The sequence below is a fragment of the Prionailurus bengalensis genome, chromosome C1 (assembly GCF_016509475.1).
Source record: "Prionailurus bengalensis isolate Pbe53 chromosome C1, Fcat_Pben_1.1_paternal_pri, whole genome shotgun sequence".
NCBI classification, from domain to species: domain Eukaryota; kingdom Metazoa; phylum Chordata; class Mammalia; order Carnivora; family Felidae; genus Prionailurus; species Prionailurus bengalensis.
Genome location: NC_057345.1, coordinates 178314049 through 178341537, shown reverse-complemented (window position 1 = coordinate 178341537; position 27489 = coordinate 178314049). Strand labels below are relative to the sequence as shown.

Genomic DNA, 27489 nt, shown 5'->3' with positions numbered 1-27489 from the left:
GACATATAAGTGTTACTTAAGCAACCATATTGCCAGTTTGTTATTGTTACATACACAAAGGAAAATGGGAGAAAAAAAAGGAAAAATAAAGAAACTTTGATTTGTTAAAAAAAAAAAAAAGGTGTGGGGGGCGGGGGAGTTGTTCCTGAAGGGCCCTTCAAGAGGCATCGCTCAGGGGACCTCTGAGAACTGAGACCTAAAACTCCGCAGGTCACCGGTCAGGGAAGTTTTAGGCAAAATTCACCGAGGAGCTCCCACCCCTCCCCCCGCCGCCGTTTCCACCCTGGCGCAGGGACCGACGGGACTGGGCCACGGCCCAACCGCCTCAGGGGAAGACGAGGCCCGGAAGCCCCGAGGCCGGTAGGGGCCAGAAGAGGGCTACAGGGAGCCCCCCAGGCCTCCACCAGCCGTCGCCCGCAGCCCAGAGCTAACTCCTCAGCCCCGGAAAGGCGGGGCCTCCGCCTTTCCCGCGTACGGGTCTCGCCGCCCGGCTCAGCCTCCTCGTAGGCCTTGCGCCATTGCTGCTACTATCGGCCGAACGGGGGCGCGGAGCTGGCCCCGGGGCGGGATGCGGCCGCCCCTGGGGCGGTGGTGGCTGCTAATCTGGCTGCAGCCCTTGTCCGCGCCGCCCGCTGGCGCGGTGCGCGGAGAGGAGGAGGCGGCGGCGGCGTTGGCAGGTAACCGCGGGCACTGGCGGCCGGCGCGCACGCGCGCTCCCGGACTCCTCGGTTCGTAGGCCTTGGCGGCTCGAGGGCGCTCTCCCTGCCCTCGGGGGCGGCGGTAAGGCTCAGGCAGCCCGGTGGGCGCTTTCTCGTCCCCTAAGGCTCGCCGGGCGTGGCCGGCGGCAGGCCCAACATCCCTTATCGCCTGCTTGGGTTTCCCTGGTCTTCTTGCTGTCACTTGGACACTTTTATGATTTTAGGAGTAGAAGCAACCGCCAAGCTCAGTCTAGCCCAGTTTCCTCGTTTACGAAGCAGCAACCAAAGCTCCGAGATGTTTTGATTTGTCTGAGGTCACACAGCTTGTCACTGGCACAGCTGACCCTAGCTAGTCTCCCGACTTTCAACACAAGACTTTTGTATAGTACATCGATTTGTGTTGAAAACCTCAGTATTTCTCTATATAGCTATTACTTTGGACTCCATAGAAGAGCTTTAGCTTTAGAATTAGACCGAAATTCCCCTGCCTCTGACTAGCTCTGCGACCTTGAGCAAGGCACGCTACTGGTCACATGTAAAGCAGATCCTATCTGACGGGATTGTTGTGATGTTTAAAGTGTGCACGATGTTACATAGGAAACAAGAGATGGTAGCTCCTCATATTGTTGTTGAGGGCTATCTGTGGAGTGCTCTCAAGATCCTGGCACGGAAGGGAGGTCTCGAGTTCCGACTCCAGAACTTCTAGTAATATGCTATGAGCTTAACATTTCTAGCTCATCCCCACTCCTCGCGTAAAATCCTTTAAACGATTTCCTGGAATTTCTGTCCACCAGCTTCTCCTCCTCTCATTGGTAACCGCTGTTTGCAAGGGAGGCACCCAAGTGTGATCCTTTAGCCCCTCCAACGAGATCAAGGTTCTTTGTCTAAGGATGAAGACAGCTTTCCGATTCTGCCAGAGCTGCCAACTCATGGGAATCTTGCAGTGCGTTAAACACTTGGGGAACTGTTCGGTACCAGTTTTCATTGAATGGACATTCCTTGAGTGCTTCCTATGTGTTAAAAGTGCTTTAAATGCATAATCTTTTTTAATACCCACAGTAACCCTATGGGCTTAAGTACCATTTACATACCCATTTTACAGATGAGGAAAGTCAGGCTTTAGGAGTAAGAAATGTAACCAGTCTATATACTGATGAAAAAATAAATGACAGATGTGTCTAAGAGGGAGGGTTTCTGAGCATAGCAGCAGCCAGAAAATTGTAAGTAGCCTTGGACCAACACCCAGAACCTTGAGTTCTAGTTATTCATTACATTTCCCCACTCACTTGCAGAATTTACTTTGGTCCAGGCACATAATCTTTATGGACAATGGTTTTCTCATGAGTAAAATAAAGTTCTTCTGTTGCTGAATGGCTTCCAATATTTTCCTCACTTTTTTATTTGCTTCAGTCAACCCAATATTTCTCATATTTCTATTACATTTAGTATTAACTATTCTTCCTTCTATTTTGTTAGCCAAAGACCCACGTAAATGCTTATCAGAGCTACTGTTCTGCCCAAGACATGCAGGATGCCCACTGAGTTGATAGAATTCTAGCCCACAGCTAAGAAAAATGGCAATTTACATAGCCTTATAGTAACACTTGCCATTCCAGATATACTATACAGCAGAGGCTATGGAGCATCCTGGATCCTGTGAAGGTTCTAAAGACACCACATTGGAACCTCTGGACTAGACTAGGTCTAAGGAACATTGTTGCTCCAAAAGTGGTTTTATGAGTATCCCTGCGATCAAACAGCTGGTACTTCGTTTCATGAAATAGTGCCCATCTATAACATGAGAAGCTTGGATTAGATGATACTTACTGTTGTAAAATTCTGTCTTGAATGTACACACCCTTCCGTACAATAGAGAACATTTAGAGCGAGGCCAGCTTTCTGTCACCCTATTTGGATGAAAGTCAGAGGCAAATGACACAGGAGAAGCAGATAGTTGTCTGGCTGAAAGGAAGAGTTATTCATAGTTTGCAGCGAGTGGGAGAGGGCCCTAGAGACCACATGTCCTATGATAAAGTTCAGGCCACTGGGTTGAATTCCCAGGCTTGAACTATATAGCAATAGGCCACTTGAAACTACAGCTTTCAAGGTTCTTCTCTATGGAGAAGAAAAATCAGTACTCGAAGTTAAAATTAGCCTGAATGTACATCAGCATGTGCTAATTTCAGATTCATTCTCTATGCACATTCTTGGAGAAATGAAAATCCAGATTGATATTCAAGTCCGGTTAAAAAAAACTAGGGTTACTAGAATAGGAAAGTTAACTTTGTAACTTTGGTGCTCCATGGTAACTCCTTTGAAACTAGGTATTTATAAAATAATACCCAGAAAAGTCCTTCTTCCTTTGACCTTTCAGGAGCTAAGTTTTGTTGGTTTTCCTTTTTGTTTTTCCTATTCTTCTACCTCCCCTTCTTTGTCCCAAAAGAAAAGCAGTGATAGGCCAGATGGAGAAAATGGCAGTCTAGTTTAATAAGTGATTTTATATTATAGTTTCATCTGAAGATATTTATTTCCCATATGAGGGCCATGTAAGGTTAAATTTTTAGGAAGCACGTTGCTGAAATATTTTTATGTTGGAGGTTGTTTAAGATCTGCTAGGATTTGAGGAGTGTTTGTGCTTTTTATTTTTAGCACATGCTATAAGTAGGTTTAAGTACTACCTGCCCTTTTCTGAAGTTTTGACTGAATATTTTTACCTTACATATGACTAAATTCTTTAACTTAAATATATCCTTTTACATTAGGAAAACTAAAAAATGACAAAAGTAGTACAAAGGAGTAATTTTAAATGCAATTTATTAGTTAAAGCAGGTGATACCCATCTGTCCCTTTTTTATATAAGCTATGTAATGTTAAAATTAGATTCATTGAATATTTATAAATTGGCACTTTTTAAAACATTTTTTTAATATTTATTTATTTTGAGAGAGCAAGCGAGCACACATGTATGAGCACCCACACTGGCAGGAGAGGGGCAGAGAGAGAGAGGGAGCTGTCATGACATAGAACGTCCATCTCAGGAACTGTGAGATCATGACCTGAGCCGAAACCAAGAGTCTGACACTTAACGGACTGAATGACCCAGGCGCCCCTAAATTGAGTGGTATTTAAAATGAACTAAGGGGGCACCTGGGTGGCTCAGTCTGTTGAGCCTCCAACTTCGGCTCAGGTCATGATCTTGTGGTCTGTGAGTTCGAGCCCTGCGTCGGGCTCTGTGCTGACAGCTCAGAGCCTGGAGCTGCTTCGGATTCTGTGTCTCCCTCTCTCTCTGCCCTCCCCAGCTCGTGCTCTGTCTCTCTCCCTTTCTCTCTCATAAACATCAAAAAATTTTTTTAAATAAAAAATAAAATGAACTAAGGAATCTCATTGGGTAAGCTAACCCTGACTCAGATCCTTTGGTAATGTAAATAACTGCACTTTGTCTTAGCCGTTTGGGCACAATTGTCCAGAAATATATTCTACGGAAGTCAGGTTTATTGCAGAATCAAGAGAACCTGCTGAGGACTGCATAGAGTTACAGAAGGCAATGGTCATTTTGCGACTTAGAGTTGCAGACTTGCTGGGGTAGGCATTGTGATGATGGCATGCTGGGCTGGCCCTGTAGATACTCCCTAAGTGCTTAGGAGATGAGGCAGAGCTGGGATAGCCCACACTTCCAGAACTTTCTCTGCATCTGGAATCAGGTGTGAGGATGTGAATACCCAGGTTATGGGGCACCTTCTAGGGTGGAAGCATATTTCAGCCTCAGGTGGAAGCAGTAGCTGTCCCTAGGCAGGTATTGTTCTCTTCTGATCAGATGAATGATTATTATTAAGTTTTTATGAAGCCCCAGAAATTCCCTTTTGTTTTCTTGATTATATTGTGAAGGGATTTTGTTGGTATCATTGTGATATTTTTGGGTTTCCCTACATCTGCCTCCAGGAAGTTCCATCCTAGAAGAATGAACCAGCATGACTGAGGCCACATAAATAAATGATACCTATAGACATCTGGCAGCTTCACAGAGTTCAGGTCTTGAAGTTCAGGGCTTGAACAGCCAATAGAGTTCAGATTAGCTGGCTATGTTTTCTATTTCCACCCTTAGGTGGAGATGGAGGAGGAAGAAACTGAATAATGAAATGTCTCTAGAAGATTATTTAAGGGAGGAGAGACCTAGGAAAGATAACCTTTATAAACAATCTAAGATTAGAAGATCATGTTATCTCTAGGAAGGCAGTAGTCCAGCCTACTTAAAAATCTCTATTTATTTATTTTATTTATTTATTTATTTATTTATTTATTTATTTATTTGCTTATTTTTTATTTTAGAAAGAATGTGCACACTTGGGCAATAGATAACAATCTTGATTGCTACAGTATCTTACGCTTAGCCCAGCTAGCCCATGGCTTATGGTTTACATGAACTCACTTGAAGTTAGGCATGTTCTTCCTTAGGTATTTCGGAGTTCTTGTGTAGATTGAATGAAATTCATCTCAGAAGAGAGTTAATAACAATGAGGGCAGCCAGTGGACACCATGAAATACAAACACCTTATCTATCATATCTCATGTATTGTGTAAATTCGACATCAACTTTACCTCAAGAGCCAGAGGCCACTCTGGAGGAACACTTTGTTCCAGGGGGAACACTTTGCAACATGCTTTTAGTAGTGTTTCTATTGAAATCAACAGCCAGAGCAACCTACCTCCTTCTGTACTTTACTTAATCCTGTTGAGGACCAAGGAGAAACTCAGAGCAAGTTATTCTCTTCTAACTGGGAGGCCTCCTATGTAGAATACACTGATGTACCATATATGAGTAAAACAAAAACTTATTGCCTCTTGCATCTCTCTGCCCTTCTCTAACCAGTGAGGACAAAGAAGAGAGTCCCTAGTCCAAGGGATCTTAAGGATTACAGCTCTCAACCCTCTAGTTAAGGTATATTGATGATGGAGTAGGGTAGGTTCTGTAGGTCCTGTGGGTTCTGTAGGCGTGATGGCAATGACACAGACTGGATAGGATGTTTGTTTACATCATGTTGCTTCAAAGGTAGGGACAAAGTGTACCTCCTTTTATTGTGCTGACTGGTGCTGGCCAGACTTTTACAAAGATTGGTCAGGCTTTCACTGTCTGGGCTATGCATGCCCAAATAACTCACTAACCCTCTGGAATTACAACACACACACAGAAGACTGATATTTAAAGGCTGGAGATACGGTAATGAACTTGCTGTCCCTAACTTCATGGAGAGACAAAGTATAAACGAATAATAACATGAAGACAAAATAAAGCAGAGTGAGGAGAAAGTAGATAAAAGTGGCTGGAGTGTGCCATTTTAGACAGTGGGGTCAGAGAAGGTCTTCCTGAGAAGGTGACATTTGGGCAAACATATATTATCAGAAGGAGCAAGCTCTGCCAAAATCTGGGGAAGGCAGATTGCAGGTGAAGGAATTGGCAAGTAGGAAAACTTGAGGCAGAAAAGGTTCGGCATCTTGAGGATGGGAGGATTTGTGTGGCCTGAGTAGCTGAGAGGGGGAGGGGTGGAGGAGAGAAGGTCAGAGTACTAGGTCCTTGGAAGGGATGGTGGATTTTATCATGAATTCAATGAGAAGTCATTGGTTTTGAGCAGGTAAATAATCTGCTCTGATGGATGTTTTTGAAAGATCTATATGCTGATTGGAGAATCGGTAGTAGGGAAATGTCATAGGGGCAATTCTGGAAGCAGGGAAACCAGCTAAATGGCTATTACAGTAATCCAAGTGCAAGAAGACTGGTTTGGACAGCAGAGAAGCATTTACTTCTAAATTCAGATCATTGCACTATATTTAAATTGCACCATCTTGCTCTTAAAAGTTACAGATACCAAATGATTTAAGGAGACAGTCTTAGGACCAAGGGGGAGCAAACTCATTTGAAGGCAGTATTTGTTTGCAAAGCTCAGGTCCCAGAAACAGGATATTCCCTCAAACTACTAACAAGAGTAGTTCACTGTTCTTACAGGAATTGATTCCTTGAAGTAGTGGAGCCCACTAGGAGAGGCGATGCAGAGAGAAGCTCCTGGCATTGAGCACAAGTGTCGTATTAGGAGTAGCCCTGAAGAAACAACTGGCTGGAAGTTAACATTCTTACAGTGGTCTGGGGCTGCTGGGGTCTGTGGACCTTAAGCCTCACCCCCTTTACCTGCCTGGTTGGAATGCACTCCCATTTCAACAATAGGTAGGGATTCTCCTCTTTTACTGAGGAATATAGTTGTCAGTATAAAGTTGTCAACTCTAGCCACCCGGTAGAGACCTGTTCCTGCTCAGAGACCCAACAGGAGGGCTGCGTAGAGGCAGAACATAGGATACCAGAAGGCCAGTCGACAGCCCTCCTAATGCTTGTTCTCACTAGCTGAGGGCTTTTATGTGTTTCAGTTGCTTAGGTGCTCCCAGGTTCTACGCTGCCTTTGACATTGTCTCTTCTACAGCTAGCTGCCAGCTCTTCGATGTCCAGGAGTGCTTTCTCCCCTGTGTAGCCCTTGGCCAGGAGTCATTTGCATCTCAGATATATCCAAGAATTCGCCTCAGCAGTTGGTTGCTTTGTGTGTTGGTAGCACTGGTTCTGCATTCCCCTTTTGGTCTTGTATATAAACAGGCTGTGCCGAGGGATGCATGTTTTAAAAATGTTTAAAAAATGTTTATTTATTTTTGAGAGAGAGGGAGAGACAGAGCGTGAGCGGGGGAGGGCAGAGAGAGGGAGACAGAATCTGAAGCAGGCTCCAGGCTCTGAGCTGTCAGCACCGAGCCTGACATGGGGCTTGAACTCAGAGACAGTGAAATCGTGACCTGAGCTGAAGTCAGCTGCTCAACGGACTGAGCCAGCCAGTGGCCCCCTCACCCCCAGGGCATGCAGTTTTAATTTTTAGTAGTTTGTATTTAGCAGAGAGCTTCTAGAGCTTCCTTTACGTGCCGTTTTGAGACCTGCCTCTTCACCTGGATTCTTGTATTTCCATCTCAGACTCTCAAACTCTGCAAATTTGTTGGTATATTTAAAAAACTGTGCATTTCCTCACAACGTTAAGAGTATAGATTTGGGGCGCCTGGGTGGCTCAGTCGGTTAAGTGTCCGACTTCAGCTCAGGTCACGATCTCGCGGTCTGTGAGTTCGAGCCCCACGTCGGGCTCTGGGCTGATGGCTCAGAGCCTGGAGCCTGCTTCCGATTCTGTGTCTCCCTCTCTCTCTGCCCCTCCCCCATTCATGCTCTGTCTCTCTCTGTCTCAAAAATAAATAAAGGTTAAAAAAAATTTTTTTTTTTAAAGAGTATAGATTAAATGATTTGACAGTGTCACACTGGAAGATACTGGGTTCTCATGTGACTTTCCTGCTTTGTGTAGCTTTGTGACTTCCATGCAGTTGCATTGGTGGGTATTCTCTGCATCTTCTCCCCAAGTCTGTCTTCACTTCCTTTAAGCTTAATGTGTAGGATGCTTCTAGCTAGGACACAAACCTATGTGGGCTTATTCGATATCATTCCCTGAATGGATGTAATTGTAGACTAGTTTCTAGTTACTCAGTCCTTCCCCAACTGTGGTGCAGCAGATTATTCTAACTTCACTTGATGTTTTTATGGAGCAGCTGACCACACTCTCCTTAGAGGAGTTGGGGGATGGGCATGAGGCCCATTTCTCTGTGTGCCCCTAACATTCTCTGTGCCTGTTTCCTATTGACACGTGTAGTGGTGACACACACCCTGTCCTGGATCCAGAAGAATTTATGACTTTCATCTCACTTCACTTTAAATTCAGATACAGAGGCAGCCACAGAATAAAATGAATCCCATTACTTTACAGTTTTCATATGGCATTTACCCTCTCATAAAGCACCTGTCTCTCTTCCTCTGTATATTAGATTGTGTTGTGTTGTATTAAATGTTATTTATATGTTGTATATAACATACAGATGCACGTATGTTTATATATGCAGACACATATGTATCTACTTCTGTCCCCACATTTCTCCTGTGTTGTAGATCTATCCGTCTTCACTTAGTCCCACCAACCAAAACCCAGCTATCTCCCAAATTGAACTCATCCCCCTTTCCCTGCCCAGGCTTGCATCTTCTCCAGTGTTCCTTTTCTGGGTGAGGGACCTCACCATCTTTCCACTCACCAGAACTTTCAGGTCGTCTTCTTGCTCTCCCTCATCTAATGAATCTCCAAAGTCTGTTGATTTCAGTCCTAAGTGGTCTTTTATCTGTTCTTTCTCCCTCCTACCTAGTTCGTTTCTTGCTTGGACTCCTTTAGTAGCCTCCTTAGTGGTTCTTCTACTTTTAGTCTTCCTCACCTCTCAAATTGCACATTGCTTTAGAATTCTTTTTCTAAAACACAACTGTGTACCTGTTATTTCCCTATTAAACTGGTGATTCTCTGTTCTCACAGATCCGTTCTGTGCCCCTCTCTTCCCTGCTCGGTGTCTGGAAGTGGACATCTGTGGACTGCATCACCTGGGCTTCCTTGCCCTCCTACTTCCCATTGCATTTGGCCAGTGAGAGGCACTGATGGGAGGGCAGGAGAGAGAGGTTGAAGTAGTCATACCTTCATCCCACCGTTCCACATTTTGGCAGGGATTGCATCCCATGACACTACTGTCCTCTGGGCTTCAGCAGCTCTGGTAACGCTGGGCCCTCCCTTTGCCATTTCAGGCAAGGATGTTAAAGGCTTCCTGCTGTTGTTGATGTCTGGGAAGTTCACAGCGCCTTATTGTTAATGCCTTAACTCTGCCCACATCCTCACTGAACTCTTCCGTTAAACCCTTTTGAGGTCATCAGTTTCCTGCTGAGACTTTGATGCTTACCTAAAATCCTTCAATGCTCTGCTTTCAGCATGAAGTCCATACTCCTTAGAGTAAGTAGTAACTACTGCTTACCTCTCTAGCTGCAGGTGTTGAAGCTGCCACCAATTCTCGCCCTCTACTTCAAGACTGAAGTACCCATTCTGAGTTTTTTTTTTTTTTTACTTTCACTTTTTATTTGAACTCCAGTTAGTTAACATAACAGTGTAATATTAGTTTCAGGTGTAGAATGTAGTGATTCATCACTCACATACAACACCTAGTGCTCATCACAAGTGCCCTCCTTAATACCGATCACCCATTTAACCCATCCTCCTGCCCACCTTCTGTGTTCTTATAGTACCTTCCATATATCACAAGAGTACTGACACTAGACTAATTTTTTGTCTGTCTCCTGTAGGTTGGAAAGATGGAGGGACTATACTTACTATGTAGGAGAATTCATTTAGAGAATGTAAAATGCATTATTGTGAATAAAAGGGAAAAAAAAGATAAGATTGTGGGAAATTAAATATTTAGGAAATATAATCGCTTTTCGATCTCTCAGTTCCAAGGTGTAAAGCTCTGAAGGAAATGGATTTAATTAAAACTTCTGAGTCAGACTGTTACTGCTACAATCGAAATTCCCGAATGGAGTGGAAATACATGTGGTCAACTCTGCAGGTAAGAGCCTATGTTTAAATTATGTCTGAGGAGCTGGGAATTAAAATGTACTTCTTCAAGAATACAAAATAGCTTTTATATGACATAGAGCTGTGTATCAGTATGAAAGCTAGCCTGGGAATCACATCCAGTGGCCCAAGGGAAAGGGATATGTGGAAGGGTACATTAACTCTTCATACGCTTCATCAGCCCTTCCCCAAACTACTCCAAATAAATATGGTTTCTAAGTGAGCACAGTGTGCTTGCTATTCAGATACATACTTTCCAAAATCATTGCTATCCCAAGCCCCTCTCTGATTCTAGGTATGGCCAAGATAATAGTTAATCTCAATAGCCCAGTACTTTTCCTTCATTAATAATACTTATTAAGCACTAGTTAAGTGCCAGGAACTATTATAGGCTCTTAGGATACATCAGTGAACAAAATAGATCCCTGCTCCTGTGATGTTTATACTCCTAAGGATAGGAGATAGGCCATAAATGTAATAGAGAAGAAAATTATAAAACTAGTAAGTGCTATGAAAAAAGAAAATGTAGAGTAAGGTAAGCAGAATGAGGGAGGTGGGGGGGCAGTATAAAAAGAGTGATCAGGGTAGTTCTTGTAGAGAAGGTGATATTTAAGAAAGACTGTAATTTTTTTTAAATGTTTATTCGTTTTTGAGAGAGACACACACAGAGAGAGAGACGGTGCAAGTGGAGGAGGAGGGGCAGAGAGAGAGAGAGAGACACAGGATCCAAAACAGGCTCTAGGCTCTGAGCTGTCAGCACAGAGCCCAAACTGGTTCAGAGCTCAAACTCATGAACCAGGAGATCATGATCTGATCCAAAGTCAGACACTTAACTGACTGAGCTACCCAGGTGCCCTGAGAAAGATTTTAATGAAGTTAGTGAGTTACCAAGATAATATGCCAAGAAAGAGTGTTCTAGGCTGAGGGAAAAAGATGGGACAGCATATCAGAAGGCATATGATGTTAATTTGTACTATTACTGATAATATACACCATTTTGATCACCTGCTTAAGGTGGTATTGTCAATTTACAATTTTACCACTGGAAAGTGACCATTTTCCCCTTTGTAATAAATGAGTATTTTGAGGAGATACTTTGAAACTATGTAGATACTCTTTTCCTTACCTTTCACCCTACAGTTTTATCATCCATTGATGATGCTTGCATGAACCAGTTATCATCAATGCTGTTTCATCAAATGGTGATTTTCTAATTCCATTACTCTTTCCTCATTCATCAGTATTCTTCAACAAGGAAGACTTTTTCCTTCTCCAGTTTATTTATATTCATGTAATATTACAGATTGCCAATTCATTCCGTGGATTAGAATCCATTACCTCATAATTTATTTTGATATTCAAATTATCCTAGATTTGGCCAGTAGGAGTTCCTTCAAAGTATCTCATGTGGGAGCACCTGGGTGGCTCAGTCGGTTAAGCGTCTGACTTCGGCTCAGGTCATGATCTCACAGTTTGTCAGTTTGAGCCCTGTGTCAGACTCTGTGCTGACAGCTCAGAGCCTGGATCCTGCTTCGGATTCTGTGTCTCCCTCTCTCTCTGCCCCTCCTCCACTCACGTTCTCTCTCTAAAAATTAAATAAAAACATTAAAAACAATTTTTTAAAAAGTATCTCACGTGTCCTTTTAATTTGTGCCTATCATTTGAGCATCTCTGGCAAACAGGATGCTCCAGGCTTATCTTGTAATTTCCTAAACCCAGCTCTGGAATCCTACATTTTTTCAAGGAGCATTCAGAGTTAGGTGTGTTTATTAGTGCTGGGATACCATTGTCATATGCATACACACAGAGACACAGAGACATATACACCCCTACACCTGCACATGTATCTATTTCTGTCACTTTTTTTTTTTTAATATGTGTTTTTGCAAGAGAGAGAGAGAGAATCCAAAGCAGGCTCCACACTATCAGCGCGAAGCCCACTATGGGGCTTGAACTCATGAACCATGAGATCATGACCTGAGCCAAAGTTGGATGCTCAACCAACTGAGCCAACCAGGGGCCCCCTGTCACTCTATCTGTTAAAAAACATGCAGGGGCACCTGGGTGGCGCAGTCGGTTAAGCGTCCAACTTCAGCCAGGTCACGATCTCGCGGTCCGTGAGTTTGAGCCCCGCGTCAGACTCTGGGCTGATGGCTCAGAGCCTGGAGCCTGTTTCCAATTCTGTGTCTCCCTCTCTCTCTGCCCCTCCCCCGTTCATGCTCTGTCTCTCTCTGTCCCAAAAATAAATAAACGTTGAAAAAAAAAATTTAAAAAAAAAAACATGCATTCTGGGGCACCTGGGTGGCTCAGTTTGTTGAGCTTCCAACTCTTGATTTCAGCCCAGGTCATGATCCCAGGGTTTTGGACCCGAGCCCTGTATCAGGTTCTGTGCTAAGCATGGAGCCTACTTGGGATTCTCTCTCCCTCTCCCTGTGCCCCTCTCCCCCACTCTCCCCCCGCCACACACACTCTCTCTCTCTCTGAAATTAAAAACAAAAACAAAAACAAAAAAACATGCTTTTTGATATCTCCCATACTACTGGGTTCATTCTAATCTCTCTCCTTGTCGTATTTGTAACTTTCTTCTCTGATAATGGGGAACCTGGTTTTCATTATCCTCAGTATATTAATTTATTTGCTTAATGCTAGGGTAGTAATTTGTTTATTCATTATTTATTTGTCAACGTTTGTTTAGAGTGTGTTTTATCTGTAGCTTAAGAGTACATAGTCTAATACTATGCTCCAAAATTACTTAGGTTAATTAATTCCCACCCATCCTCCTTAAATATGATTATATTATTCATTTGAAATATATTTGGTTTCATTCATTTCCATTTTCATTTGAAATATATTTGTTTTTATTTTTAAGGGTTTTCCCTCATCCTAGTTGATTTTATTATAATTATTTTTTAGTATATGCAATATTACTATGGTTTAAAATCACAGGTTTACACAGAAGTATCCTCAGAGAAGTGTCACTCCCCCTCATTTCTCTATCATTCCTATCCAACCCTTGTGGGTAGTCAATATTACTAGCTTCTGTCTTTCCTGTGTTTCTTTTTTCAAAACTAAGCAGTGATGCATGTTTATAGACAGTGCTAAGGAGTGGGTTTAGGTGAAGGACCAATGGCTGAGCCTGGGTCAGTCTTATATGAAGAGGTCAGGGAGGAGGAAGAGGCCAACAGAGGAGAGAGAAGGAGCAACAGGTGAAGATGTCCAGGACGCTGTGGGAAGAAGTGTTACAAGCAGGGCCAAAATGCTGTTGGTGGATCAAATATGATGACAGAGAATGCATTGGCCATTTGATTTAGCAACATGGAGGTCCCTGGTGACTTTGTCAGAGACAGCATGTTGGAAACGACACATTAGAAGAGGTTTAAAGAGAGAATGGAGAGGAGAAGAACTGAAGACTGCAGGTATGGGCAACTTTTTAAAAGAATCTGAGTGCACTGGGAAGCAAGGGGATAGCTGGAGGGGAAAGTGGCCTTTTTGTTTTTAAATGGAAAAGCTTCAACATGTTTGTGTCCTGATAGGAATGGTCTAACAGAGAGGGACGAAGTGCTGGTAGGCTGTCCTTGAGTGGACAGAGGTGGATCTGATTCTGTGCCTTGAGAATCTTCTTTAAGTCTCCTCTGTGGCAGAAAGTTCCTCCCCACAGGCAGGAAGCAGAGCACGTGCCTGCAGGTGCTGCTGGGTGGGTGGAGGTGGGGATAGGAACTTGTTGATGTTCTCTTCTGGCTTCTTTCATTTTCAGTGGAGAGTGAGGAAGGGGAGGAGGTATTGGTGTTGAGGAAGGAAAAGTTGTGAAATCTTTGTTGAAGAGAGTGGAGAGTAGATAGGAATGTGATCGCCTATAGCTGCAGGTCCCACTTCAGGTTCCCACTCAGGGGCTTGAAGTCAAGCTACTATGTGTTTATCTAGCACCATTGGGTGGTACAAATGCCAAGAGTAGAATGGGTGGAGAGTTGGATTTTGCAGGTGGATGTGACAAAGCAAGAGCAGTGCAAATGAGTCGGGTACCTGCAAGAGAATGATTTGTAATGATCGATTGTGGAATTTAGCTGGATTAAGAAGGGGCTAAGGACATCAAAGGGGTGAGGAGCAGGGGAAAAATGGCTTGATCTATGGTGGGGTCAAAGGCTTACTGGGGTCGAGGTACTATACAGGGCCTGCTAGAAAGGTAGGAGTTGGTGGTCAGCCAGTGGGATGCATGAAACAACCTGTAGAGGGGCTGTAGTTTGGTATGAACAAGGTCCTGGGTGTGGCCCTGGGAGTAGTTAGCTGAGGTGGGGCAGAGAACAAGCATAAGAGGGTAGGAGCTCAAGATGCTGAAAATCAGAGCATTGGAAGGAGTTTGGTGTACATAATAAACACATTGAACCCTGAGAAATATGACAGGAAATAGTATTAGAGAGAGAGCATCAGTGAGCCAGGAACTAAAGTCCAGGAGAAATGAGTGTCGGTAATGGGTTATATCACCTGATGCCCTGTCTTCAGAGTTGGTGATCTCACTATCCTTTTCAGGCTTGCCTTACTCTTGGACAGAGAAGAGGAATAGAGAGGGAGAAAGGCAGCAGCAGAATTGTTCTTTTTTTTTTTTTTTTTTTTTAACATTTATTTATTTTTGGGACAGAGAGAGACAGAGCATGAACGGGGGAGGGGCAGAGAGAGAGGGAGACACAGAATCGGAAAGAGGCTCCAGGCTCTGAGCCATCAGCCCAGAGCCTGACGCGGGGCTCGAACTCCCGGACTGCGAGATCGTGACCTGGCTGAAGTCGGACGCTTAACCGACTGCGCCACCCAGGCGCCCCAGCAGCAGAATTGTTCTTTAATGAACATTGGATTGTCACTGTTTGCTTGGTACTGTAGCCTTTGTTGTGCGACTGGAATAGGACCTGTGGTTGGATTCTGGTCCTTCTTCAGGAGGCATGGGGAGAGAAGCCTGAATTACATATGCTCAGCTGATCCAGAAGGAAGTGCTTTTTCTCACAACGCAGTAGAAAATGGTAGAGACATAATTCCTGTTCTCATGTTTATAACCAAATAGTTTGCCACCTATTACTTTTGTCATCCTTTTTCACATGTCCCTTGACCACAACAACTTGCTACAGGAGGGAGTTAAGTCACCTACAACTCAGGGGAAGACTTTCAAAAGTCTCTGTGCTCAGTGCGTTTGAACTAAACACAGATCTGTAGGTCCATCCCTGGGATCCCTGGGATCGTGTATATCTGAGTGTTCTTTATCCAGTTATCTTGGGCTCTCTTTACTCCTCTGCTTATGATTTGAAGGAGCTTATGAGAAGTTTTAACTTCTGTGTTTATGGATTTCTTTGTTCTTATTTTATAGGTGAAAATTACCAGTTCAGGCCTGCTCAATATTGCATATATCACAGGAAGACATAATTGTCAGTATCCAGAAACAATTCTATCTTTTATCAAATGTGTGATTCATAATTTTTGGACACCAAAGGAGTCTAATGAAGTTACCATAATCATCAATCCATATGGAGAGACCATGTGCTTCTCTGTGAAGCCTGTCAGGAAGATATTTATCTATACAATTAGAGTGAATCGAAACAGTAAGTCTGTTTTCATTATACTTGATTTTATGGATTTAGTTTTTCTGGAGTGACATTTCAATAAAGTGACTTTTCTTTTACCAACTACATTGACACAAAGTCTTTGTTGTGTGTGTGTGTCTTTTTTATTCCAGTTGTGGATTTCAAACTCTTCCTTGTGTTTGTAGCAGGTATTTTACTCTTCTTTTATGCAAAGACCTTGAGTAGGTAAGTATCCCTTTTTATTTTGTTAATCTTGTAAATTAAAAAGAGTATAGGACAATTTTGACCTATGCTAAGTATTTCCACACTAGTTTGCAGTTCTTGCTTTAGGTTTTACAAATAGTAGTTCTGAAGATAGTGCTTGAAAGGCCTTTTAAAACCAGAAACAGTACACATGATATGTACGTATATATTACAGCATGCTTTTACATGCATCATTTTGTGTTACGTATTAATGTACGTTTTTTATTTGATCCTCTTAATTATGTGAACTTTGCATTATTGTTCTCATTTTATCAATGAGAAAAGCAACATTCATCATCACTGACTAGTTCTTCCTAGGGCCGAGATTTATATTCAGGTTTTCTGATGCCAGATGCTTGCTCTCTCTATTAGATTCAAGCTGCCTCCAACATTTGTGGCTCTGATACAGAAGGTTGAGTTTAACAAATATTTGACTCTTGGATAAACATAGCATCCTGATATTTTGTTTATTACAACTTCTTTCATGAAAAAGGAGTCCTTTTCCAATAATATTTTACTTCCTATTTTTTTTCCAATTTATTTTATTTTATTTTGTTTTTTCAATATATGAAATTTATTGTCAAATTGGTTTCCATACAACACCCAGTGCTCATTCCAAAAGGTGCCCTTCTCAATACCCATCACCCACCCTCCCCCCCTTCCACCCCCCATCAACCCTCAGTTTGTTCTCAGTTTTTTAAGAGTCTCTTATGCTTTGGCTCTCTCCCACTCTAACCTCTCCCACTCTAACCTCTTTTTTTTTTTTTTTCCCTTCCCCTCCCCCATGGGTTTCTGTTAAGTTTCTCAGGATCCACATAAGAGTGAAACCATATGGTATCTGTCTTTCTCTGTATGGCGTATTTCACTTAGCATCACACTCTCCAGTTCCATCCACGTTGCTACAAAAGGCCATATTTCATTCTTTCTCATCGCCACGTAGTATTCCATTGTGTATATAAACCACAATTTCTTTATCCATTCATCAGTTGATGGACATTTAGGCTCTTTCCATAATTTGGCTATTGTTGAGAGTGTTGCTATAAACATTGGGGTACAAGTGGCCCTATGCATCAGTACTCCTGTATCCCTTGGGTAAATTCCTAGCAGTGCTATTAATATTTTACTTCTTAGCTTGCTATTCTTAATATTGTTCATCTTTCTTGTAGTGCAATTAAGTATGTTTAATGTAATCCATGGCCTTTATAAAACCAATGTTAGTTACATAGCCTGAAGAGTAAAGCTTGGACTCAGAGGAGCTGGACTATAAGCCTGAATCCTCCAATTGGCAGATACTGACTTATGGAAGGTCTTTAACTTCTTGGTGTCTTAGCTTCCTCCTCTGTAAAATTTTGACATGGATAACTATTTCACAGGGCTGTTGTGAATGCATGCAGAGCTCTCAGACAAGTGCCTGCTACATGGTAGGCACTCAGTAATTATTCTTGGATCAGATTCTAAACATAGATAACTCAGACATTTTGTTTTGAGTTAGTGGCAAGCTATTGACTATAAATTTCAAGTATAGAAATTTCATTTTTTGAGTATAGGATCTAATTAAAACTAACATCTGAGTTTTTCTTCTTAGTATTCTTTATAGTTGCTATCGTCAGGTTAAACAGTTTTAATACTGAAAGTGCTGCTTGGCATTTAAATGGCTTTTATTTGCTTGTTTTGACAGAAGTCCTATTTTCTTTTACTCTTCTGGGACCGTGCTAGGTGTTCTAATGACGTTAGTCTTTGTCCTGCTTCTGGTGAAAAGGTTTATTCCTAAGGTAGGCCTACTGTGTATAAATGAATAAAAGAGGGAAACCATGATCTCATAGACATGAAAAATGGATCAAAGTTAATCACATTGATTATGACAGTTCCAAATTCAAACTGTATTTCTATACTGTATTACAAAACTGGCTTTAAAATGTATCTTTTTCTAGAGATTCCATTTTTATTTGTTATTATGTATACCCTTAAGTAAATATAACTTTTGGTGATACTTTTTTGAGACCCTATTATTTAAAAAAAATTTTTTTAATGTTTACTTATTTTTGAGAGACCGAGAGAGACACAGAGTGTGAGTGCGAGGAGGGGAGGGACAGAAGGAGAGGGAGACACATAATCTGAAGCAGGCTTCAGGCTCTGAGCTGTCAGCACAGAGCCCGATGCGGGGCTCGAACTCAGGAGCTGTGAGATCATGACCTGAGCCAAAGTCAGACGCTCAACCGACTGAGCCACCCAGGCGCCCCAAGACCCTTTTACTTTCAGGTAGTAGATCTTTCTTAAGAATGGTGGGGGCTGATTCTATGCTGAGTAGAAATTTCTCTTATCTTGACAGAGCTGAGGAATGTTGTGATGCTGAACCATCAAGGCCTTGAGTAACAGCATTGCTACAACTGGGGATTTCTTCATTATTATTAGTTCCCCGAAACACCTTTAATGAAAGAATGCCCTGCACTTAGTTGAGGATAAATATTAGTTAATGTTGATAATGTTGCAGATACTCTGATTAAAGCTTGCAACACTGGCATTATTTTGAGATAAATTTATTCCTTAAAACAGTGCCTCTCTACCTCCACCTTTAGTATACATGCAAGTTACCTGAGTATTATCCTGCTGAAATGCAGGTTGTGATTTGGGAGTCTGCCATGGGGCCCAAGAGTCTGCATTCCAGCAAGTTCCCGGGTAATGCCAATGCTGCTGGTTCATGGGCCATAACTTTAACAAGACACCAGAGAGCACCTTGAATTGACCTCAGGGCAGTGTGATGTAGAAGTTTCTAATAATATAAAGGGTTTATTTGTTTCCTCCTATTTTTGTGAGAGTGAATGAACCAAAACCTGTGTCATTTATTCTCTTTCACACACAGTATAGCACCTTTTGGGCTCTAATGGTTGGTTGTTGGTTTGCTTCAGTTTATGTTGTATGCCATTTGATGGAAGATCTGAAGTGGCTATGGCATGAAAACAGAATATATATATTAGGTAGGTAATTAAAAAAAATATATATATATATGTATTGTTGACAAAGCTGAAAGTATAACTAAGAGGACTTCCTTTGGAAGTATGTTTCTCTCTAGCATCTAAATTTTCCTTTTGAACTAAGGAGAAGTGCTGTTAAAAACATTTTATTTTATTCCCACAGTTGATGATTTCAGTTCATTAGATCTCTCTTTTTCTTTAAGTTTGTTTATTTATTTATTTGGAGAGAGCATAAGTGGGGGAGGGACAGAGAGAGAGAGAGAGAGAGAGGAAGGGAGGGAGGGAGGGAGGGAGAGAGGAGAGGAGAGGAGAGAGACAGAGGGAATCCCAAGCAGGCTTCTCCCTGTCAGCATAGAGCCTGATGGGGGGGGGGGGGGGCTTGAACTCACAAATGGTGAGATCACAATCCGAGCCGAAATCAAGAGTCGGACACCCAACTGACTGAACCACCCAGGCAACCCTTTTAGATCTCATTTTAGTCTATTTCCCAATGACATCTTTCTTAGTTTTCTGTACTAATGATGAAAAGAGCAAAAAAGTATTTGTCCCTTTTGACTGCTTTTATGCTTTGAATCATGACTCTTTCTTAATGTATTCACATGAAAGGTGAAAAATCCTAAATATAAATTACTAATGAAAACTTGAATTTTCAGAAACAGAGAAGCTATTAAGAAACCACTTGTTCTTATTTCCTGAAAGCAAAAACAAATGAACAAGTTTTAAAAATTATTTATTTGTTTTAATTGGGGAATAATGGAGAATGGGAGGGTCAACTTTCTCCTAAGCCCTTAGTGCCAAACTTCTCATATAAGTTTACCCACCCAAAACAGAAGCAATCAATTTTTGTTTTAACTGAAGATTTTTATGTCTTTAGCTCATTTTTCTTTTTATGCTTAAGTATTTTTAAAGTAAATTACAGATATCATGGTATGTTCTTCTAAATATTTCAGTAAACATCTCTAAAAAAAAGAGCATTTTCTTCTATAGTTAAATACCTATTAAATCTTAAAAAAATCAATAATTACATAAATTACTCAGGCCATGTTCAGATTTCCCCAGCGTCCTTGATGGTTGGTCTGTATAAGGTGGGATATAGTCCAGTACCATATTTTGCATTTATTATGTCTTGTAGGTCTTTTTTAATCCATAACAATTGCTTTTTTCATCATAGTGCTCTGGTGAAGAGACTAGTTGTCCTGTAGAGTGTCCCAACTGTCTGGATTTTTCTGATTATTCCTTTGTGGTATAATTTAACTTGCTCCTCTCTCCCCTGTATTTCCTAAACTGGAAATTAGATCTTGAGGCTTTCTTAGACACAAGTGAACCATTTTTCATAGTATACATCAGAGGAGATGTGTATTTCACATCAGATCAGAGGGAGGATGCAGAATATCTCATCATCCTGCCATTATTAATGTAGAAACTGAGCACTGTATTAGGGGGATATAGACTGATCCCTCCACTATATTTTCCTTTTTTGACTAGAAAGTAAAAATGAAAAATAGGGTTTGTAGCCAACTGTGACATATGCTGAGGCTTATTCCTGACCAAAGGAACTATGGTAATATTTGTCCATCTAGGACTCTGAACTAAAAAATATACATATCATAATAATTTATTATTAGACAACCTTAATTATCACAAAATGTCAGCACAGTATCTCACATTGAAGGAATAACTACCCCTCTACGTGTTTTTCAGCCTTACTTCTTTGGAAAAAGAAAACACAAATGAAGGTTTTCTGCTTAAGTCAAGGCTCTACCAGGATCTTTCACATAACTTTTCAGGTTCAGATTTTCAAGTTCTTCTGCTTTTACAGGCTATGTTTTGGTAGCTGGATTTCTCAGCTTTGCTGTTTGTTATAAGCATGGGCCCCTGGTTGATGAAAGGAGCGTGACTCTTTTGACGTGGACCCTGCGGCTCCTCGCCCTGGTTCTGATCTATTGTGGAGTCACCGTGCCCCAGGGCTCCTATGCAGCTCTGATCCTCATCCTGGCCTCCAGGAGTCTACGCTACCCACTGAAGGCGTTCACTTATATGAGGTGGTGCGTATCTTTTTTCTCCTTGTAAATGTGACATTTTGAGTTCTGGTTTTCTTTATTGTTTGGGGAAGTTTCTTGGATGTGTCCTATTTAGTCTCACAATTAACTACATTTCATCTGGGGATTTGGGAGAGAAAGAGGATAGAGAATTTAAGCATCTAATCCCATCTCCATTTCTAGTCTTCATTAATCTTTCAGAGGTTTCCCCCCAAATACTAGGTAATTACAGCTCACCTAGAACTTACTAAGATCAGGGGCAAAATTACTTGGATTCTGGGTTGCCTACAATTTCTACTTTTATTCTACATTTCCTTTCATTAGAACCCAAGATTGCTTTAAAGGTATTTGTTGTGCTTATGAAATAGAGCTAAATGAATGTATTGTTTATGCTTAGGACTTTTTGGGTTTTTTTAGGTTTAAAGTTAAGGCTTAAGGGGCGCCTGGGTGGCTTAGTCGGTTAAGTGTCCAACTTCGGCTCAGGTCATGATCTCACGGTCCATGAGTTCGAGCCCCGCGTCGGGCTCTGTGCTGACAACTCAGAGCCTGGAGCCTGTTTCAGATTCTGTGTCTCCCTCTCTCTGTGACCCTCCCCCATTCATGTTCTGTCTCTCTCTGTCTCAAAAATAAATAAACGTTAAAAAAAAATTTTTTTTAAATAAAGTTAAGGCTTAAGCCCTTGAAAAATACAGAAAGAGAGATGAGGTAGCTTCTGTTGTCACAACTGTATTATGTCTCTCCTTAGTCACTGAGCCGGAACACCTGTTTTTGTGTCAGGTGCACGGATGAAGGAGATAGTCCCTACCCTTGAGGTGTACTTGCTGACCCATCAGCATGCGTTTCTGTATCTTTGGAGTGTTAAAAATATGCCTGTTCAGGGACTATGGCACATAGAGTTCAGGAGAGTTCCTGAAAGAGATATTACTGGGCTGAACCTTAATGAATTAAAACAGCCGGGTGAATAAATGTGGGAAGGACCTCCCTGACAGGGAGAAAGCCCAGTTTGGTAGCATCATGAGGCAGGCAAGGGAGGTGGCCGTCGGCCAGGTTGTGGAGGCATCACAGGCTGTGTTAAGGAATCTAGTCTGATCCTGTGCATAGTGGAGGCAAGAAGCCATTCTGCAATGCAGTCAGCATTCTCTGCCTGCTGCCTAGACCAGAATTACAAATCCAAATGCTTGGGGCTGGTCCTGACTGGGTGATGCTGAGCAGGGGTGAGTCAGTGGGGCCATCATGAGGACTGTGAGAAATTCTACAATGCAACCTCATCAGTAAGGGGGCAATTACTACTCAGCTTGAGCTGATTATTACCACATAGGAATATGGGCCCTGCCTTGCCAGATCTTTTGGTTTTTTTTAGAAAAGCTGGAAATATGGATTTGAATGTGAATTCTTATTATTTTTAAATGTTGGCAACTAATCTAAAAATAAAAATACAGTTAACACAATCAAAGCAGAGACCATGAACCTCATTGGGTGGCAGAATGTGGCCCATCTGCCTTCTGGCACAGAGGGTGGATGTAAGCGGGAGGCCCTGGGACAGTGACATCATAGCGGTCCAGGCAAGAGGTGATGAGGGCCCAGAGTCGGGCAGAGAGACAGTGAGGGAGTGAGGGTGTTAATAAATATTTATGAGGTAAACCTGGCTGAGAGGAAGGAGACTCTGGTAATTGTAGTCTATGGATCTGCTACTACACATATAGCCAGTGACAGGACAGGGCCCTTGTGCAGAGAATGTTGGCAAGACTGCAAGGTAGCGAGGCTGGGACAGAGGGGCTGCTGCTAGCTGCTCTCTGCACTGCCTCAGAGGCCAAAGGTGACTGGGACTACCAGAGGTCCCTCTGCTAGGAGGAGGCTAGCCATCCACATTCCCCAGGCCTGGGTCCTTTGCCAGGCTTGTGGCTTGAGGAACGCGGGTTAGCATTTGGGCCCCTTTTGTTTTAAACCTCCAGCTGCCTCACCAAGTGTAAGGTGTGTTCTGTTACCTGTGTGATGGTCCTTTTATACATTTGCTGTGCGTTCTGTTAACACAAACCTAATAAAATGTTTTGTAACTTCTTTAGCTTTTCATTTTGCTAATGAATAATTATGTGAACAAGTACAAGACAAAACAACAACAAAACAGGAACATAAATAACAAACCAGAGAAATAATACCTTGATTTGTACAGTATTTTAGTTTTACAAAGAGCTGTTTGAATATATCCTAATATATGGTAGCTACTCTCTTGATTATCCTTATTGAACACTTACTATAGGCCACTCGCTTTACACAAAATATCTCATCTAACCTGTATAGTGACCTAATGAGGTTTAGATGTTATATTTAAAAAAAAATGTTTTTTAAGTTTATTTATTTATGACAGAGATGGCAAAAGTGCACAAGGGACAAAGAGCAAGGGAGACACAGAATCTGAAGCAGGCTCTGGGCTAAGCTGTCAGCACAGAGCCCAACACGGGGCTCGAACTCACAAACCACGAGATCATGACCGGAGCCAAAGTTGGACACTTAACCCACTGAGCCACCCAGGTGTCCTGTGAGGTAGATGTTATTGCTTTCACTTTGTTCATATGAGCAAAGTGAGGGTCAGAGCTGTTAATAGTTGCCTCAGTTGATACAGTGGGTAAAACTCAAAGCCAGGACTGTGTCCCAGTCTTCTGCTCAGAGACCAGAGGTTTTCCTCTAGGGAGACCAGGCTAGGTGTTCAGACAAGGAAAAGGAAACAATATTGGTGGTTCCTCAATCTGACTCATCATCCACCACACAATCTTTAAAAGACTTTTCAGGTCCCAACACTCAAAAAAATATATGTTTAACCACCTCCTGGTAATTCTTGTACTCATCCAGATTTGGGAATCTCTGGTTAAATTTTAAACCACCCAAGAACATTTTTAAAAACTCATTGATAAATGTAACCTATGTGTTAAAACCTTATCATCATTACCATCTTTATGAGATTCTCCCCTTTAGGACTTTCCTGATTCAAAAAGAAAATTCCAATAATGAGCCCCTTAGCATGTAAGCAAAGGAGGAATTATAAATTATTGTACACAAACGACCTTTGTATGGTATTTACTCCCTGTCTCTGGGATTAGTCAGAATTACCACCACTAGGTGGAGGTGATATCCCACAAATCTTCCTTTTTTTTTTTCCTTTAGGTCTAGCAAGTAAGTGGCCATGAATTCTACCAGGTCTCTGTAAAACGGTATCTCAAAAGATTTGCTTCTGTTAGTGCCCAAGATAATGAGCAGGCCAAGCATAAGGAAACCAGACTTTTAATGATCTGATTGTGCGATTAAAAATTACTGAGAATACAATTAACATGTCTATCAGAAATTGAGTCTCAAATTCCTAAGAACATTATTTAGGATGGTCCAGGAAGAGAAGAAATGTACTATTAGCCCGAACTGCATGTTCTGTATTCCATAGTCACAGTAAGAACCATAAAAAAGTATAGTGTGGTGTCAAGGAAGTTAAGTATTACTGTTACTTTCTAAGAAATGTAGTTTTATAAATCTTAAGGGTTGAATTGAGCAGTCAAATATGACCAGGAATCTAGCAACCAAATGCCACATGTTTTAGGAAAATGAAGAAATGGTGGACATCCAAGAAGCCAGTGTTTAAGTATCTGACTGAAGATGAATACCGGGAACAGGCTGATGCTGAGACAAGCAGCGCCCTGGAGGAGCTGCGTGGAGCCTGCCGCAGGCCCGACTTCCCCACGTGGCTGGTAGTCTCCAGACTCCAGGCTCCTAACAAGTAAGCCCTGCTCAGCGGCCGGGACCACACTGGGGTTGGGATGATTGTGAAAACACTGTGACGGTTTGCTACAGGTACTTCACATTAGGAACAGACTGCTGCCCAGGAGAACCCATGATGCGGAAACTGTCAGTGGCCCTGCTCTTTCTTCAGTGCTCTGACTTGCACAGAGCTGCTAATGTCAGGACAAATAGTGACCTGATGTTTGATACGGAAGGTCGTAAACATAACTTCCACATGAGAAGTGACCGGTGTCGAAAGTAATTGTCAAAGCTTACCAGGAAAGACATCTTTGTCCCAAAATCTTTTTCCTTACTGCTTCCCTTCCTTCATAGTTTTATCTAAATAACAGTGCCCTCAAATTAAACATTGAAGGGGGAAAGTATTGATGTACTAAAATAATGAATGAATAATGACTCTAATAAGAGAAAAGGAATTAGAAAACAGGACTCGTTAAGATAGGCAGCAGTCAGTGCTCGTAAGTCAGCCTCCTTCTCTGCTCTTTCTCTGAATATCTCCAGAGGGATCACCTAAGCCATTCCCATTTTTACACCCAATGTATAAATGCCATTCTCTATTGATGTAAAGTCAAATTTAATTAAAAAGAGGATAAATAGCAAGAGAACATGTTATCTTCCACATAAACCTTTCTGTGATAACATTAACTTTATTTAAAACAAAAAAACTACTTATTAGATTTGCAGACTTTGTTCTTGGAGGAAGCCACTTGTCGCCTGAAGAAATTAGTCTGCATGAAGAGCAATATGGTTTTGGGGGCGCCTTCTTGGAAGAACAGCTTTTTAACCTGAGGACTGCCTGATGACCATTGACTTCATTCTGGACAAGAAATGGGCTAAGGGCAAGGATCCTATTAACATTGGGCAGAACGGTTCTAGGGAACAGTGGCAAAAGCATTTGCAATGGAGAAGAGTCATACTGGAAAGGAAAACTAAACATTATTGAAGATAACTTCTCGTTCTTGGTGAGTTCTGCTACTTATTGTAGTCATCAAGATTTTGTGAGAGTCATTGCCACTTTCCTTGAATGAAGACTTTCATTAGGAGCAAGAGAATCATGTTGATCTTCAAAGAGCAAGTTAACGTGAACATCTGCCTTGTCAACACCAGGCATTAAATCTTAACCTCAGAACCTGTGTCTGAAGACTGCATATAAGTGTTGGAAGAGACCTGAGATATGCTGGACCAGTGTTTTCCAAAGTATAATCCACAGGGTGCTAATAAGTGCTAGTCAGTAAAGGGATTGTGAGGTCAACTAAGATAGTAACAAAGTTAAACAAATGTACCACAGGACTTCTCAGAGCCTTTAATACTGACGATGCACGTTGTCAATCTCCTGGATAGAAACTGTGTGCTGCCATTTCTGACTTAATTTGACCACAGAACCCTTTTCTGTGAGATTGATATTCCTTGGAGCAGTTTGGAAAATGCTAATGATGGCAGAATTGAGATTTGGGGAGGTTCAATAACTTGTCCAAAACTACAAAGCTATTTAGAGGCAGCACTGGGACTAGACATCAGCCCTAATGTTACCTACAACTCAGGGTTAAGAAGAGACCTTCAGAGGTGAGCCTAGGGGCCATCTCCCTACAGCCTTGGATCTCACAGTATTGGTGACTTTTTTATTTTTTAATAATGGACAACTATCTATTTGATAACTATGATAGAGAACATTTCCTAAGATTATATTTTAAAGTTTGGTAAGATTTTTATAGACATATAAATTTTAGAAAGAATTATTTTCTATAATTTTTTGTATATTGCAATTGAAGACACTTAACCTCTTGTGACATTTTGAGTTGACTGGTCCATTTTTAAAATTTAGTTATATATATTTGTAACAGTTTCCTACACAACAGACTTGTGATCTTTCTTCAGAGAACAAATATTTTTTTCTTGATTCTCCGGAGTGAAATGACCCTGAGCTTTGACCCTGGGGAAAGAAGGCCAAAAGTAAGAGCTGAGAAAAGATCTGAACATGGCAAAACAACCTAAGGGTTAGGATGTGCTAAATTGATTCACTTAAAGAAGGTTTTGCTGTGTTGAGTTCTTAAAGAGGCATACAGAATGAGGAATCTCTTTTTACTAGGAGGGATGTGGATACGGAGGAAGGACATTACAGAAAATTTAGGAGCTGCTTGCCTGAGCCAAGATCAGTAGAGTGTTTCTAATTGTTAAAACGAGAGCAGGGCTACCCATTTGGAACTTTCTAGGTTGATTTTCAAATATTTTCTCTTTGAAGCAGTGTGTCAGTATTTTACAAGTTCCTCTTTTTACAAGACACCTTTCAGTATTAAGAGCTCTGCAGTCTTTGTGAAATGCACTAAATTCAATCTGTGCTTTCACATAGATTGATTTCAAATATCAAAGAATCTTCCATTCAAATTTATGATGATTATGATGATGACTGTTTTATAAGTGTAAACAGGTCTGACACTTTTGTTATAGTTTTATCTGAATTTTTTATAATTAAATTTATTGCCGGTATATTATGAATGTGTCAGATGCATCAGTGCTGTGCTCACCATGTTCACCTCCCAGGAGGCAGTTTTTGGCAGAATGTGTGTCTGAATGATGTGTGCACAGTCAGCTGCAGTCTGGGCCTTACCTATGCCATGTTGAAGAGGGGCTGGCTGCAGAAGGAGGCCCTAGTGGGTCAAGCTGGGTGGGACCATCACAATAAAAACAGCTAAAGAGAGGAA

The 27489-nt window shown here is 41.7% G+C and overlaps 1 protein-coding gene across 1 annotated transcript; it reads left to right on the top strand.

Moving 5' to 3' along the window:
• Positions 1-294: 294 nt before the first annotated feature.
• Positions 295-27279, top strand: NEMP2 (nuclear envelope integral membrane protein 2). Its single transcript, XM_043577321.1, has 9 exons — positions 295-677; positions 10072-10187; positions 15543-15774; positions 15909-15981; positions 17678-17771; positions 18860-18974; positions 20791-21016; positions 24594-24770; positions 25467-27279. The coding sequence occupies exons 1-9, from the start codon at positions 569-571 to the stop codon at positions 25588-25590; spliced, it is 1266 nt and encodes a 421-aa protein (XP_043433256.1). The 5' UTR covers positions 295-568; the 3' UTR covers positions 25591-27279.
• The last annotated feature ends 210 nt before the right edge of the window (positions 27280-27489 follow it).